The 17,797-nt window shown below is 38.3% G+C and overlaps 1 protein-coding gene across 5 annotated transcripts; it reads left to right on the forward strand.

Annotated features, from left to right (window-relative positions):
* Window positions 1-1,583: 1,583 nt before the first annotated feature.
* Window positions 1,584-17,512, forward strand: LOC112517474 (FIP1[V]-like protein). Of its 5 annotated transcripts, none has more exons than XM_025124918.1 (11): window positions 1,584-1,676; window positions 1,787-2,695; window positions 4,363-4,619; window positions 6,723-6,849; window positions 6,974-7,042; window positions 7,123-7,260; window positions 7,418-7,519; window positions 7,618-7,958; window positions 9,488-11,102; window positions 16,082-16,931; window positions 17,078-17,507. In XM_025124918.1, exons 2-10 carry the CDS (start codon window positions 1,799-1,801, stop codon window positions 16,619-16,621), a joined length of 4,086 nt encoding a protein of 1,361 aa, XP_024980686.1. In that variant the 5' UTR covers window positions 1,584-1,676; window positions 1,787-1,798; the 3' UTR covers window positions 16,622-16,931; window positions 17,078-17,507. The 5 variants fall into 5 exon arrangements, with proteins under 5 accessions (XP_024980686.1, XP_024980689.1, XP_024980687.1 ...); XM_025124921.1 differs by having other exon boundaries at window positions 1,587-2,695; window positions 7,123-7,165; window positions 7,229-7,260; window positions 17,078-17,508; XM_025124919.1 differs by having other exon boundaries at window positions 1,587-1,676; window positions 1,793-2,695.
* Window positions 17,513-17,797: the final 285 nt, after the last annotated feature.

Below are 17,797 nucleotides of genomic sequence, written 5' to 3' on the forward strand. Positions count from 1 at the left end.
CACATTGGGTCATATCCGGGTAGTGTTTTGATTGGTGAGGAGTTGTATCCGGACACAGCCTTGACTGGTGAGGAGTCTTATTCAAACATCATTTGATCAGTGAAAGGTCCTTCCCGGCTGACCTTGTGAACGATGAAGGGACCTCATCGGACAATGCCTTGTCCGATGAGGGTTCCTTTTTGGGTGATTCAAGGTGCGATGAAGTGAAACAACAAATATAAGGTAGTAAAAACCATTCAAACACCCTATATTAATATTTAGCAACATATCTTGCAAAGTTGTAAGAACCAGACATATCCAAATGCAGTGTATAACTCACCTTGGCCAAAAACTTATCTTGATATATGCTTTTGCTTCTCAAAATTTTCAATCCCTTCTTCCAGTGCTCCATACCTTCTATATATAATAAGGAGTTGACGGGGGCCGTGCATGGGCAAGCACCTCCCCCCCACATAAAGCCTACTCTCACTTAATATAATCATCAAAAGATTATAATCACCTTTATAACTTGAGAAAAGAAGAGAATTATAAACAAATTCCTTTATAACCTTTATAAGCCGAATTCTAACCCCGAACTTTTCATTACCAAACTACTTTAAAACCCGATCAACTATATCTGAAAACCGAATATTACACAAACGCCACCTAAGAGTCACAAAAGTCAATCTTAAAATGAGATTTTAAGTGGTAAAATGGAATCAATATTTTGAGAGTGAGTTAACAAACTACTGAGATGAAACTAATAATTAAAAGCAAGCAAGGGTGCAAGATCCAGTTGGAGTTTCAGCGTTAGAATGCTGCAGAACCTTGCTGCAGTATTGGTATTGGTTGTTGTGGCAACAACCCTCTAAACTACTACCGAATTGAACGTACTTCTTTCTAAGTTCTTATTAGACTCCATGCTGGTAGTACTCTTTTCGTGTCAATAATGAATACAAATCCAAGCTTAGTATAGATCTTACCTTTCTTTCCATGTAGTTTTACAACCTATAAGGTTAGTTTTTATGATGTGTGGGCCATAACCAATAAGGGAAAATTCATTGGGTTGCAAAGGAAAGTAGAGAGAAATAGTGGAACTGATAATTGTGGAACCCTTAGGCATGAAAGAAGCTTTAAGCTGGATGGATCATAAATTTGTAACCGTCAGTCATAGGTGTCTGTCAAGACAAACTGTTTGGTGATTGTTCAAGTCATTCATGGTAAGCACGACTATGTCTTGGCTCTTGAGATTGATTGTAAAGTGATCAGTGAACACGATAGCCCATAATATAACATGGATATCGCGTTCTTCTCTTGTAGTGATCGAAGAGAGAACTTTTCCCTTGAACTTTACTTGTTTTGTCCATGGCATGCCAACATGAGATTATTTTTTTTGTCTTGTCCTGTCCCATGTAGTCTGCATACCAAACACACTCTAATTGAATAAAGTTCAAGTACGATTTTTTTATAAAAGAAATATCGAATTTGTTTTTAATTTTTTTTTTTGTATAAGCAAAACTTTGCAAAGATTTTGGTTCGGTCTTGACCATTAACACACACACTTGGGTATATAAACCTGAAAATAAAATCCTGGAAAAGTTGGTCTGGAAATAACCCTAAAAGAATCCAACCCTAACTCCACCGCGGCAAGAAGGGCATCTCTCCGTCTCGTGTGCGCCTACAAAACCATTGTAACGGTGATCATTCCTTGGCCATAGTATTGATTTCGATGAATTGAGTTAGGAATTTGATTCTGTGAAAGAATCCCAACAAATTTTTAACCATCTTTTTGAAACCCTTGTGGTAGTATCAGGATCTAATGGAAGACGATGACGAGTTCGGAGATCTATACACCGATGTACTTCAGCCCCTTCAGATGTCGTCTGCATCTCCTCAACCGCAGATACGATCAACACCGCAGCCGCCAACTCGTTCGATCGATCTCAACGATAGAATTTCCAGCGATGATGAGGAGATTCTCTACGGTGCCAAGACTTCGGGTAAGTTGAAATTCGATCAACCTGATTCAAATCTGAATTTGAATAAAAGAGATGGAGCTGCAGAAAAAAAAGAAAGTGTTTGGGGGGAGGAGGCAGCTCCGGCAGCGGATTCAGGAGGTAGGGTTTTTGGGAGCAGTAGTGGTTTGGTGAAAGCAGAAGAGAAGGGTCTTGAACAAGATCCAAATTTTGTTCATGACGTCAAAGGGGAATTTTCGCAGATTAAGGAAGAGGCTTTGGAGGAAAATTTTGGGATTGAAGATGCTGGGGAGGAAGAGGAGTTTTTGATTCCGGGTTTATCATCCTCCGGAGCTAGGGTTTTGGAGCGAAGTGGCAAAGAAGGGGAAGGTGGTGACGACTGGGATGATAGTGACAGCGAGGATGATTTGCAAATTGTTTTGAATGATACCACTGGAGCAGGGATGATGGGAATGGACGGGGGTGGAGGTCAAGATGAAGAGGATGACGAAGATGGAGACAATTTGGTGATTGTTGCTGGTAATGCTGATGCAAATCATCTTCATCATCATCCACCAATGGAAGAGCTGCAAGATTGGGGTGAAGATGCTAGTCAGGCTGCTGAAGGAGGAGGAGAAAGAAAAGATTTGTTAGGCGGTGATGCTGGGAAACCTGAGGGTGGAGGAGTTGGTGGAGCTGTGGTTGCACAGAAGGTTGGATACGGCAGTCACGGGTATCATCCGTTTCATTCCCAGTTCAAGGTCAGTGATAACTGTAATACATGTAGGGTTATCTTGGCATGTAAATTGTTGTACCATAGATTGGTATTTAGTTAGAAAAGATGGTACATGTACCTGTTTTTTGCCATATTAGTTGCAAGCGCCACCACTAAAGGTGGTTTTGTTGTTGTACTGACTCCCTTCATTGATCAATGAAAATATTTTATTTAATTATGGAACTTCCTTTATGATTTCTAATGCGTTCTTCTTGTCATTTGTCATATAATTCAATTCCAAGTTCATATTATCTTGGATTCTGTTTATCCCCTGTTTTATGAAACTGCAAATATTGGGCTTCTAATCTTTTCTTGCTCTAATTTTTTATGACGTTCATGCTTGAAATTATGAAATTCTTCTCTCACCACCAAGACGTGCTCAGATTGTTTTTAAGTATAATGTAATAAGGTTCCTGACCATCTAGACACACATCGACTGTTGCCTAATGTGAATTCTATGTGATAATGGCTATAGTACTCTAACATAAGCAACTCTTCTGAACGTACCTCAATTCTACTGGAATCTACCTTAGTTGCAGTTAGCATTTGTGTCTTCTGTTTGCTTGTTATGATCTTAATGGTCAAATTTTTATTGAACCAGCTCTAGTTTCGATCTGTCTTCCAAACATAATTGTATCTGGAAGGTGGCGATTACTGTTGCTGTTGTTTTTCATGTGTTAAAAAAGATGAAGGTCAACCTTAACCATCACTAATAGGAGCAGCTTTGTGACGAATCAGTATTTTCTGCTTTCACATGGTGCCTGAACTTGGAAAACTTGTTGGTTACCCTGGTTTTTATTATTTAAATAACTTTGGGAAACCCAAAATCTATGTGTTACTGCAATCATCTCCACCAGAGGTAAGAACATGATATAATTGCCTAATTGGTAATCAAGCTAATCAATGACAATGAGGAACAATAGAATTCTTTAACTAAATTTTGCCAGAACACGTGGAAGCACAAACACTGTCAAGCAGACCAATTGAGCAATTAACTTCTAAACAATTTTACTTTTACGTAACATTGTCTTCAATATGAGTACAAGTTCATTTTACTTAGTCTTCAATCTAAGTGCAAGTAACATATTAATATTAAATAATCCACGTTTTCGTCTTTTTAAGTTCATGTCTTAATTGCTTCAAGGCATGTGTTGAGTTGTAAAATTTTGCAAGTACGTGTCTTTAGTCTTTACTAGTTGAATTTATGCAAAGAATAGTGGTATGGTTTGGCCATCCACCTGACAATCCTTTTGATTCAGTTTAGTGGGTAATTCTTGATAAAACAATTATGGAATATTTTCTGATAATTGTATTTTAACCTTCCCTAGTTTGTGGTGAGTTGCATCATGTCAAATTCATATAAGATCAATTAATAGTTCCCTTACTTAGCTCTTGGTTAGTACTCCATGACTTAGTTAATGAATGGTGTGTGATTTGATGATGCTGTGATGAAATAATTTCCTTGGCCATTTTATTTGAAGATGAATTGTGGGTATCGTCTTATACTATATGAGAATGATTCATTACTGGAGATCTGATACAGTTTTATCTTTTAGTGTCTGCTAAATTATTATTAGCTAATAATGCATGATTATCTATTTGCTGAGGTATCAACTTCTTGATGTATTTTAATCTTCTTTTGAAAATGTGTAGTATGTGAGGCCTGGTGCTGCACCTATGCCTGGAGCAGGTGCTGTAGCAACTGGAGGAACCCCAGGACAAGTTCGTCCACCTGCAAGTATGTTACCTTTTGCTGGTCGTGGTAGAGGTGAATGGCGACCTGCCGGAATAAAAAATGTTCCTCCCATGCAGAAAAATTTCCATCCAGGTTACGGGATGCAGGGTTGGGGAAACAATGGAGCAGGGCGTGGATTTGGCAGTGGACTGGATTTCACACTTCCTTCACATAAGTAATGACCATATACTACTATCATTTCCTAGCTGGATTGCTGTTGATTAAATATGAACCTTCTGGAGTAATATCTAAGCATATTATTTCATCTGAATAATATATATATATATACACACACACTGATGAAGCTGAAGGTTATTTATATTTTCTTAATATTCTATGAGTTAGTGTTGAATTTTGTCGAGTTGTGAATATCTAGTTTACATTTTGAGATACAAATGGACTTGAGTCAGATTGTTGGATCAGAAAACCTGCTTTCTTAAGCATGCAAAAGTGGTGGGGGTGGGTTAGTATAAGGCCTTTGTTTATAATGTGCTGATGCATCTGTTCATGAACTTGTAACCTGTGTTCTGATTCTTTAGTTTCTGTTAGTGTTGCTTGAATTCGAATGGCCTTGTTGAGAGCTCAAACTTTGGTAACCTGAAACCATCTGAAATTGCCTTGTCACTGTTGCCATTTATGTGGGCTAAATCCAGCCATTCCTGGAGGCAATTGCCTACAATTTATTATAGCAAGATGCTTTGTAAATTATCTTTGCCAATAGCTCAAAGAATTGAAATAATGCTTTGCTGGATTACAGGGAAGAAAAGTCCGAATGTTCAATAAGATTGTTTGTAACTGTTTATATTAAAATAATCTTTACCTGTAAGTGCTCAAGCTTGTTAATTAAATTGAACAGAATTTTGAAGAAGAAGTTTGTGTATCATTAAGTGATGATTTCTATGATACAGACTTCAATTGTAGATGTGCAACCATGACTTGTTGAACACCATAATTTACGTTCATTTTGTTGAGGCTCAACAAACCTCCGAGAATGCATTCCTCTTCAAATTTGTATATATATTTCACAAGCTATTTTAGGTGGTTTCAGGTCTCAATTTAAGCTCTGAATGGCTGATATATAAAAAAAATAGTCAAGCAAAAAAATGTGGCTGTGGAGTAGTTGAAGGATATTTATTGCAGGATAATTATCATACCACAAATTAAAAAATTATTATATATTGCTATCTATAAATTATAAGAAAGTATAGCACTTCATCATGTTGGACATTCAATTTCGAGATGGTGTTATGATCACTATTCTAATTAAGCATCTTTTGGATGTATCTGTATTTATGAATATTCACGCAATGTAATTATCTGAATATTCCCTTACATAGCATCTATTTATAGAAGATTGGGTCAAATGTTCATCTTTGATTTTAAAAAGTTGCTGATGCTTGTTTTCTGATAAAGAAAGTTATTGCAAGTGGTCTTTTGGGGCATCTGCACAGTCCACACCTTTGCAAGTAGTGATTAGGTGAATGCGCACGTTTTGAAATCCTACAATACATGATTATAGGATTCAAGAGTTACTCCGTTCTCCTCCTTTGTCCATCCTAGCACATGATAAATTGTGATGAATAGTTTTAGGGGAATCTTTCTTGAATCTCTGTTCACCACTGAACTTATCCATCAAATATACGATGATTTTGACGTAGTAGTCAATGCATGTGCGATGGGGCATCATGCTTACCATCTTGCCATATGCAGCGGCAAAATCGAGGTAAAAAGCAAGCCCATGTATGCCATTGTTGGAAAATCTCAGACAACCCAAGTCAAAGCGACAGCAGCAAAATCAGTAGTTGTCTGAGATTTTCCAACAATGGCATACATGGGCTTGCTAACCCAAGTCAAAGCGACAGCCGCAAAATCAGTAGTTGTCTGCGATTTTCCAGTGATCAAGGAAAAAGGTTCTCTTCCTGGCACATGGTAGCATCTTCTGTGCATGCTGTATAGTGCTTCATTATAGTAGATTGAGGGAGCCATTGCCTTCACCAATTTCTAGAATGTATTCTTCTGACTAGCATAAGACCATGCAACATGCATTATTTTGATTCATTCTGTTTAGTCTGGAAGTGATTTATTATGTTCCTTATTTAGATTACTACGATAAATGCAGTGTATTTACTAACATGGGACATGCTATGACTTTAAAGCATGGTTTGGGAGATTTGATAGGGCTATGTGAATGTCTTTTAGCTACAGACTACTATGTGAAATAAATAAAATGACAAGTTTCTCACCTTTATAAAATTTTAACCTCCTGTTGTCTCATTAGGACTATATTTGAAGTGGACATTGATGGCTTTGAGGAAAAACCATGGAGGCTACAAGGTATTGATATATCAGATTTTTTCAACTTTGGCATGAATGAGGAGAGCTGGAAGGAATATTGCAAACAGCTGGTGAGTGCTATAAAATTGTCATGCTGTCTTTATATTTTCTGAGAGCTACAGTCGGTCACATGTTCATGGACAGACTTAACATGAAAAAGGCCAGGTATAACTATTGCTTATATTTCGTTTGCAGGAACAACATCGACTTGAGGCTACAATGCAAAGCAAAATTCGTGTCTATGAAAGTGGGAGGACTGAACAGGTATGCAATGTTTCTGTGACATACATTGCATAAATTATTATACTGAACAATAAAGAAACAATATGTTAATGCTATCTTAGGAGTATGATCCGGATCTCCCGCCAGAGCTTGCGGCAGCAGCAGGTATTCATGACATCTCGTCTGAAAATCGTAATATAGGGAAAACTGATTTGCAAAGTGACTTAGCAAAGGGATCTGCACGCTCTCGGATGCACCTGGTATGGACTAAATATTGTTTTAGTTTTCTTATTGAAGACTCTTAGATGCAAGAATTATTTTCACCTCTACATGGTTTTGGCATCATACTTTAGCAGTATGTCACATTCTTGAAAGAGAAGGTGGAAATCTAATTAATTTATACTTCGGAAATTCCAGCCAACAGGAAAAGCAATACAGGTGGAAACTGGTTTTGGTGAACGACTTCCATCCATTGATACACGGCCGCCTCGAGTCCGTGATTCCGATGCTATTATTGAGGCGAGTGGTCAAATCTATCTTTCAATATACCAATATGCCTCGGCTCATAGCTGATTTATTAGCCTCCATCATACAGTTGATGTTTTCTTTGGAAACAGATTGTCTTGCAGGGATCTGCAGATGATGAATCTGTTCCAGAAAATGATGGTGCTGAGCAGCCTGAAGATGTTCCATCAAAAGAAAATCCCAGAGCAAACCTTGAGATTGCTGACGACATTGGATCTGAAGATGATCATTTTGATAGACCACAAGCTTATAATGGTAGGAAGAGGGATGTTTCTGGAAGAAGAGCACCTTTCATGGGTTCTATGCATGACATGACATCTACAGGAGATAGGGGATCACGTTTCAAAGAAACAGAAGTTGAAGATCATTTTGAATCAAGAGGCAGGACCTCTTCATACCCCAAGAAGCTCTCTCCTCACAACCTCGTTGAGAGGTATGATATATCGTTGCATGAACTTTTATGCCTTTTCCTGAGGATGTAGTTGTTCCCTGGTAGCAATTGTAATGCGTAGTTATAGATATAAGATGAACGTATGTCTAGTTCTGAATGTTACTTTCAGACCTTGGTGGAATTGAAGGGGTGGAAGTGCATGCACTTGGAAAGGATTGTGTTTCCTTCATGGACAAAGGAAAAAAATCATTAACAAATATTGGACTCCCTCTTGTGGGTAGCGTCTCTTCTTCGAGAAGGGGAGGACAAAGGGTTTCGAGGGAAATGTTTAGCCTAGAGAACCAATAACAAGCAGCCTTTTACTCTGAACCAGTAAATCCAATCCATTGGAATTTAAAGACGAGAGAGCAATCAATTGGAAGATGAATTCGTTTTTCTATGCTCTCTTGTTTTTAGCCAATTCATGGAAGATTGCACCGAAATCTTTCTTGACTACTTTACGTGGACGGGACCACAAGTCTAAGAGTAAATAGAGTTCCTTTTTTCCATCATGCAGTTTATATCTCGTAATCGATTGGCTAGGAGTTTATGTAGCTAGATATTTGGGAATTTAGGATTGCTTAGTCAATTTTATACAATTTTATACAATTTTAGTTATTGGAAAGTCCTTCAATCTTTGGTCGTTTTCTTGTCAAGTCTAATTATGGTTTCTTTTTATCTATGTAAAAGGGATGTAGTCACCATCATTGATTATTAGACGATGAATATAGAATTGGGAGCTTTTTATTCTGTGCCTCTGCCTATATGTGAAGCAATCACATTAGGCATCGTGGGTGTGATGCTCATGACGTCCTATTTATTCTATGTTTTAAGCTTAGCCAGATAGAATTCATATTTATTTATTATGTAACTAGATTCTTGTTAATCGAGGATTTATGCTGTGTTCTCGAATTTGGGGAGAAAAGAGAAGAAAAGAAATGGATGGAAAAGGAAGGGAGGGAAAAGAAAGGAAAGGAAAAGAAAGGAAAGGAAAAGGAAGAATTTCTTCTTCATGTTCTTGAAAAAGGAAAGATGTCATTTTTACAAATATACCCTTTAAAAATATGTCCTTTATAATGAAAGGTTGGGGAGTTTTGTAATTTTGATAATCTTTTTTAAAGGGTTTTAATTTCTTTCCTTTCCTTTCCTTTCTTTTCCTCCCGCATTTGGAAGCAAAGTCTTGGGAGGATAAGTATGATTATTTTCCTTCCGTTTCCTTTCCTTTCCCTCCTAAAAAAGTTGAGAACATGAGTTTTTTTTTACTTTCCTCCCTATTCCCTCCCTTTCCTTTGTAAAAAAGCCTCGAGAACACAAACTTAGGGTAGTTTAGTCAATTGATGTAGATTATTAGTTATCAAGAGTATTTCCAACCTACTATAGAAAGACACATTTTTTTGTGTGTATATGAGTACTCTGTCTGGTTTTGGCACTAATATGTTGCCCAACATTTTTGTAGTTTTACTTTTGAAATTAATTTGGTTTTGTCCTTTTCATTTTAATAATACCATTTAATTGTTCTTCATATATTGTAGGCCAGCGAAGAGAACAGCAGCTGATAGGTCACCCCATTTGACTGATAGTGGAACTCTGCAGGATCCGAAGTTTGTTGATAATCAGAAAGAAGAATCAACTGAAAGTGTTGGGCATAAGAAGACTCCTTCTTCATCTCCTCCAACACTAGGGAGTGCTGAGGATCGAAGTTTTGACCAAAATGACGCTATTAAAGATGAAGCTGTAGTTGCTGATGGAATTTCAGGAATGGAGAGGGAGGGACAAGGTTTAGATACAACAGCCATTGATACCTTCAAAGAAGAAAACTCAAGACGTACAATGAAAAAACAAAAGCTGATTGCTCGAGCAGAACATTCTTCTGTTGAAAGAGGTGAAGACAGAGAAGATTCAAAAGCTGGAAGAAGTAGTGAAAACAGCAAAGCAAAATCAGGAAGCAGCAGAGATCAGCAGAACATGCGAGATAGTATGGAGCAGGAAGTAATTCAAGCAGGAGGTTCAATGTGCAGTGGGAACATCAGGAGATCCATCAATGAAGATGAGCGTACTGTTCGAAGCAGAGGTCGTGAGGAGAGACAAGAGAGGGAAAGGCACCCAACTGCTTTGAAGGGGATGGAAGATCAATATTCTCATAGAAAGTGGGATTCAAGCCTGGGGCATCGGTCACACGTCAAATCTGAAAATTTTGATAGGAAGAAGGGGAGAGATTCTGAAGAAGTGTGGCAAGATGAGGATCCACATGTTGGAAGGATGAGAATTGAAGACATGAGGAAACGAAGCCATGAGGAGGAAATGGCATCTAGGCACAGGCATAAGGTTCGAGAAAATGAGAGAAGTGATAAAAATGAGCATCGCTCAAGGAAAGTATTGGAAAATGGTGGTTGGAAGGGTGACCATGACAGAGATGTGGTATTCCAACAGAAGAGGGATGACAGTTTAAAGACTCGTCATAACATTTCAGATGGTATGCACAGCAAAAGATCAAACGAGGAGCTGCATGCTCGGAGAGGGGACCGTGCTGAAAGAGAAGAACCTTTGCATGCCCATAGAGAAAGCACCAGTCGGCGCAAGCGAGAAAGAGACGATAATTTGGATCAGCATAAGAGAGACGAGCAGGCAAGACTAAAAGATGATGACCAACACCCTTTCAGGTACAAAGAAGAGGGTCGGTTGCAGAGAGAGAAGGTAGAAAGGCAGAGGGAACGAGATGATTGGAAAGAAAGAGACGGTCATAGAGGAGTGGGTAGTGGACGGCCAGCAGAAGACAAAGCTTGGGTTGGCCATTCTAGATTGAAGGAAGATTATAGAAGTTCAGACAAAGAGTATCAGTTCAAAGACACCGTGCGGGAACAGCTAAGTAGAAGGGATAGAGTTGAGAATGAAGGCATTTCCCGGCATCGTGGACGTGAAGATGCATACACACATGGAAACAAGCTTAATAATGAAGAGAAAATATCAAGGCACGAAAGGGGATATGCTGGTACAGATCGTACTGCCAGTACTAAAGATATGCATGGGCTGCAGGAGAAGAAGCACAAAGAAAGCCTAAGGAAGGGTAAAGAAACTGATGGTATTCACAATTCCTTGGCTGCTTCAAGGAGGAACCGAGAAGAAAATAGCAGTCAGAGAAGTGAGCGGGTATGTAAACCACTGGATTCTGTAGTATAACCTACTTTTCAGAATAAACAAACCCTGATAGTAAGCTCAGTTATCTTAAACCACCTGATACTTTAGAAAACATAAAAGTACCTTATGCTAGCCACTAATTGGTTGTCTCGGACCATGGAAAGCGAACAGACCTGTGTGCAGGATTCCCTGACAACCAGGTTCTAGACTTTCTATAGAATAGCTGATAAATGTACTGCCAGGGAGAGACACAGATAGATGAAGCTTAATTTAGACTTTCCCTGTTCGTGGTCGCTTACAAATTTATTACTTAATCACATGATCTCAACATGGTTCAGTTATTTTGAATATCTTTAAAAGAAGACTTAGGATGCCGTTAGATTCTAAACAGACATAAACACGTTGCATGTGCAGTCATCTTGATTAAAAAATATCAAACCTTAATCTTTTTACTGGTCATATATGGTGGGTATGGTTCTTCAACTATCCTGGACATGATTATGTTGGTATTAGTTTATACATAATAGCAATATATGAAGAAGATCAAATGAATAGTACTAATTATGTTGGTGACTCAAGTTATCTTGTAACACAAAACGCCAAAACCTTCATGCGTGTAATCAAATTCAATGGTTAAATTGACATAAGTTGCCTTGTAGATGAGAATCTGTTAGTGCACGTGGAGATAAGTTACTTCTTCGTGGTCATTGCTTGAAAGATTCTAACAAGACCTACCAAGCTGTTAACTACTTGATCTCAACTTGCTCTGCAACATCTAGTCTGCAGAAGCCACATTATGTACTTATGTAGACTAAGGGGGTGTTTGGTTGGGGGTATTAAAAGGTTATGAATGGACTAATTTACTTGGTGAATAATTTTTTTGGTTATATTGGTAAATTCAATTACCCGTTTGTCCATTTTTATTTTGATTAATAATACTCTAGCTATCAAATCGAATAATCAAAAGTCAAAACCGGTTCTTCCTTATACTTGTTTTGAGTTAAGACATCATACAACTACACCAATTTAGTTGATTTTTGTTTTCCAAAAGTAATAAACTTGCTTTATCTTGAGAAAATCTAGCTTGTATTTTCATTATGTACGAATTTTTCATAAATGCACAGAATTATATATATATATATATACACACACACATAACTAACAACCCTAAAGTAATTAGCTAACCACATATCCCAATGACATACTAAATGAGACCCTCATGAACCATGCATTATTGATTTTTTTTACCGTGAACCAGTACCCAACATGCTCCCTGGAGAGGGCTGTGGGTATCATAAGGCCTAAAATGCAAATTGTGATTTCCTCTTTATTGAATTTTATATGAGTTTGGACGTGATCAAATTGTAAATCCCATGAAAGAAATCCAGTTTGTTTGGATGGAAGCTTCACTCATGCCAAGCACAATAGTCCATGCGTGCTTTCCATTATTCTGAGGTGGTACTCCATGTGTAAGCCTCAAGCCTTGTTACGTTTATGGGGAAAACAGAAGCATAAGTATATGAAGGATCATGGGGTCAACAATGCACTCATAACTAGTTGACTTGGAAAGAGAGACCCTCACTAGCAGGGACTTGATGCCCTTTTATGCTCGATAAGATTATTAAGATAAGGACTGTTGACTAAGAGCCTAAAAGTGTTCTGGGTGGAGTTGATAGGAGCATAACTTCTGATGACGATATTGGATGTCCTCATAGTGCCGAAAGTGGAACACATATAACACACATGTGCACAGTGGAGTTACAGTTGCCCGAGGTAAAAAATGGAAGGAGAACAACACCTGAATGGTTTTTGATTATTTGTCTATATGCAGTTGTACGCTTGCATTCAAGTGCTTTTACTGGCATCTTCTCCTGCTTGCACTCTTGATTGCATATTGTGATTTTACAAGTTTGAAATAACTTTGTTGGCTGAAGTAGTCTGTGGAGTTCATTCATTAGTTTCTCTGTAACTTTTAAGAAATCTTGAGTTCCAGTGTATTTATTTTATATCCATAGAGTTTTAGGCATTCACATATACATTTGATTTCATCTTTTTCTCAACATAAGTGTCCTGTCCTGTCCTATTGTTTGCTGCCTTATTCTACATCATTATCTATCTCCCATGTCAAAAATCGCTTATTCACATTTTGCCATGTAAAATACACGTGCCTTACCTCTTGCCTTTATTACAAAGTAAACATCTTTTACTGCTTAGTAGTTTCATTATGTGCTTCCTCAGTTCACATTATGATTGTTTCATGCCACAAGGCAAACATGAGTTCATTTTACTGCACTTCTTATGTACCTCTTAATTTTTAACACATTATCAACTTACCTCCACTGTTTGCTCTATTGGTTTTATGTTTTTTAATTTGTGATTGCTAATTAATGAAATCCAGGAATGTACAATATATGCTCTTGTAAACTTGTAGCTTGTTAATTGAATTACTCAAATTAGTTTTTTCAATAAAGGTTGAACTTACCAAAAATCCCAATGCATGATTGCTTTGAAGACCTAGACAAGTGCCACCATACAAAAATGGCCCTTGTCAATTGAAAGTTTCACTGTTGACTTCAACTTTTCAGATATATAAATCAAAGTGACAACAGTATAAGAAATCTAATGAGCCGTCATATGGAATATTATCAACATGTTGCCTGGTAGAATTCCAAGTTGTATCTTTTGATGGTCCTGATGCCTAGAATACAATTATTTTAGTAAGCAGGCAGCGTGTTTGTTAATATGACACAACAAATAAAGGTAAACCAAACATGTTGGTTATTCTTCTTTCTCACATTTACAAAAAGTTCAAGATTGTGCTTTTTTCAAAGGTTTCCATTTTATGCTATATTGATGTCATTCCTTGCTCTTGAATTGTCTGGAAAGTATCTCTGTCTTCTGGGAAAAATATTGTTTGGCACCTGTTGTTGGGTTAACGTTTGTTTGGTTACCCCTACTATTGATTTTATTTATTTAGCCATCTTATGATCATTACCTTTTTGCCCATCGGTCTTGCTCTCCAGCCAAAACTGATGATTTTAGACTGATCTGCTCTCAGTGAGAACTAGCATCATAATCAATATTGTATTTACAACCGAACACATGCATGGCTTTGCTCAGCAGTGGATGTAATAATTTTTATATTTTTGTTTAAATATAATATAATATTTACAAGGTCAAAATGGTAAAAGGTCACTTCCCTTTTTGGCCAGAGAGTGGGATAGATGGCTTTAAAATCTTCAAAACATGTGGTACAAGGGAAAAATAAGTAGCTTATATAATACATATGCCAAAATTTATTAACTTGATAGCATATGGTCAAGCAAATATATTTTTCTTTTTTATTTCATATCATTTGTTTAGAATCTCCATTAATAGTTTTAATGTGTTAGTATTAGGATATCAAGGATTTACAGTGACACAGTATTTTACGGTGGAGATAGGGTTACATGAGGATCGACACTAAACCCATTACTGTGATTCTAGATGAGATTTCCCGAGGGATTCAGGGGAGTGTCCCATGGTGTATCTTATTCATGGACGACAGTAAGGTGGAGGAGAACGAGAGATTGGAGCAATGGAGGGTTGCATTGGAGACACAAGGCATAAGTCATTCCAAGACCGAATAGTTATGGTGCAATTTCAGTGGGGAGTGTATAGATGAGTTGGTGGAAGTCAACATTGGGAGGCAAAAGGTACCCCAAAAGATAGTTTCAAGTGTTTAGGCTTCATGATACAAAAAGGAGGTGAGGTCGACGATGACATAAGACATCACATAAAGATGGTGTGGTCACGAGGGTGTTTGTGTGACAAGGAGGTCCTGTTAAAACTGAAAGGCAAATTTTACCGGGGAGTGTTGGACGATAAGGAAGACTCATGAGAGGAAGATGGAAGCTGCAAATGAGAACGCTCAGCTAGACATTTGGTAGAACCATGTTTGACATAATACCGAATGGGGTCTTCTGATGGAAGTTGCAGAATGAGAATGCTCAGATGGACCTGTGGTAGAACCAAGTTTGACGGAATACAGAATGGGGTCTTCTGGCCAGTGTTGGGAGTTGCACACGGGGGTGGGAAGATTTCGATAGTTTGATCATGTTTGTAGAAACAAATGACAACTCCAGTGGGGGGTAGAAATGTGACGACCGAGGGGGCGAGGAGGGGTAAGCCAAGGAGGACATGGGATGAACAAGTAAGATTAATCATGACGGTTGTAGGTACTTTTGAGGACATGACCTCTGATAGGAATTCTTGGACTAGGAGTGGGATCTGGTTGGGAGGAAGAGCTCTGGAGAGGTAGAGGAAGGGGGTAGGGTATAGGTTGGTGAGTCGGTAGTTAGGTTACTAGAGTAGAACCCTAGGTTAGACTATGGGTGTGTAGTTTCCACAGCTTGGTTATGTTTTTCTCGTACTTGCTGCTGCTTATATTGTTGTTGCTTACGCATATCTATTTTCTCAAAATTTAGTATATTTGTCGCTCTTTCTATTTGTATTGCTCCGGTTTACTCATAATTAGCTTTTCAAAATTTAGCATATCTATATCTGTCTTTAGACACTTTTCATTAGCCGTGCAAAAACAACCGGTCTACTCTTCCGGATAGAAGTAAGGTCTGCTTACATCTTATCCCCGACCCCACCTCTGGGTAGGATATACTAGGCTCTTCTTGGTTTGGTATTAGCAGGCAACTTTCGCATACTTTGCTACTCTCATTTCCATCAGGTAAAAGCAGTTCGTAATGATCTGCCAAAAGCTTCAACTTACATATGAAACAGCTTACTGCCAGATGTATCTTTTGTTATCTGCAATCATTGTTTTTAAGGTGACCTTCCTGTTATAGAAGCATGATGATCTTGTTAGATAAGCCACTGCAAGGAAGATGGCATGACTTCTAATAGCCATATTGCTAGGGTTATCCTTTTCATATCTAGGGTCGTATGATCTTCTTATCATCTTTTTGCTTAGATATTATATTTGGCTTTGGTTTGATCAGGCAAGCTCGAGAGGCATGCTTGAGCAACGAAGTGGTGAGCAAAACCTCTTAACACGAAGATCATTGAAAAAGCACAAGGAGAATGGTTCATCAGAGGATGAGCAACAAGAATCAAGAAAAGGGCGTTCGAAACTCGAAAGATGGACGAGCCACAAGGACCGGGATTTCAATCTTGGCATTAAAGCTGATCCGAAAGAGATTGATAGATCTAACGACAACGGGGTCGCCATGAAACTTGCGGAAGAATCCTCTAGGCCTCAAGAAACCGTCGATAATTCAAAACCGTTGGCAGAAGAGAAAGACAGCAGCAGCATAAAAACCGAGGATGCAAAACCAGCAGAAGACAAACACTTGGACACGGTTGAGAAGTTGAAGAAGCGCAGCGAGCGGTTCAAACTTCCTATGCCAAGTGAGAAAGAAGCTATTGCCATTAAAAAGATGGAAAACGAACCTTTGCCTTGTGTCCAACCGGAAACCCGTCCCGATTCAGAAGTCAAACCCGAGCGCCCTGCTCGTAAACGGCGGTGGACAAGCGGCTAGCTAAAACCAAGTTTGAATACCATTGATGGAGATAATTTCTTTCTGGATGGATGTGTTATGAACTTGTAACAATGATGTAGCCGTTTACTGTTTTCTTTTTACGTTCTCTTGTTCTTATAAAGATGTATGTATATGCCGTGCGGAAAATGTAACGATATAGTGGCCACACTTGGCACACGACATCTTATAAATGACATTATTATAGAAGATGATCTCTAGAAGTAAATTGCATCTGGGCTGCAGAGAAATTTGAGTTACAGTAGCTGCAGGTGAGGTGAAGAAGATGAAGATTTCCAGAGAAGCATTTGAGGTATGCATCATCTTTTAAGTTGGTTTTACACCTACTTCTATCTTGGTGGTTCGGTCGTTTGGAAAAATTTCTCTTAAATCCACGACCTTCTGATAAAAAAACTCAAATGTACGTTGGATCTACGACTCTTGCTAAATGTTTTATAGGTGTGCAACAGGAGGTGCTTAAAGGGAACAGTTCAGAATAAAACGGTTGTGCAAATGCTATAAAAATTGTCCGCCGAAAGCCATGATGATTCGCAAGATAAGCGTTCGTCTTTCCAGCTGCACTTCGGTTTCGATCAACCTAATGGCTTGAGCCTGTCCTTGGGTTTGGTCTTTCAAGTCTTGGCAGTGGGGCACTAGTAACTTGCACACGTTGCCTGTTTTTTGACTTGATTGGTGCCCACGCTCGTGCTTTGGCTCATTTTATCGATCAATGATATCTATCGACCACTACGAACAAACAGCAATGGTTGTTTGGGCTACAACAGAATGACCTTAGATTGAGCACTCTCTTTATTAACGTACGGAATAGTTTTTGTAATTCTTTCTATCTATCTTATAAATTTAAAATAAAAATGCGAATTTTTATTTTACTCTGTATTTTAACCGTGGGTTTAGCTTACGTTCACCGACTAATCCTCCTGGCGACCATGAATGAACTGAGTTATCGCATGTGAACTTCCATTGCCATAAAGACTTTGGTAGCGCTTATATTCGAACATGGGGTAGATTAACTAGATCCCTTTGAGTGACCTACAATCCAAGTGGTTTTATAAGAAAAAAAGGTTTTAAGTTTTTGTCAAGAGTTTTTTCGGCCTACTTGGTTGTCGATTAACGGGTGTACTTGTCAAACAGTCAAACAAACCGACATGTGAGGGTTAC

The sequence above is a fragment of the Cynara cardunculus genome (genome assembly GCF_001531365.2).
Source record: "Cynara cardunculus var. scolymus isolate 2C chromosome LG 8, CcrdV1, whole genome shotgun sequence".
NCBI classification, from domain to species: Eukaryota; Viridiplantae; Streptophyta; class Magnoliopsida; order Asterales; family Asteraceae; genus Cynara; species Cynara cardunculus.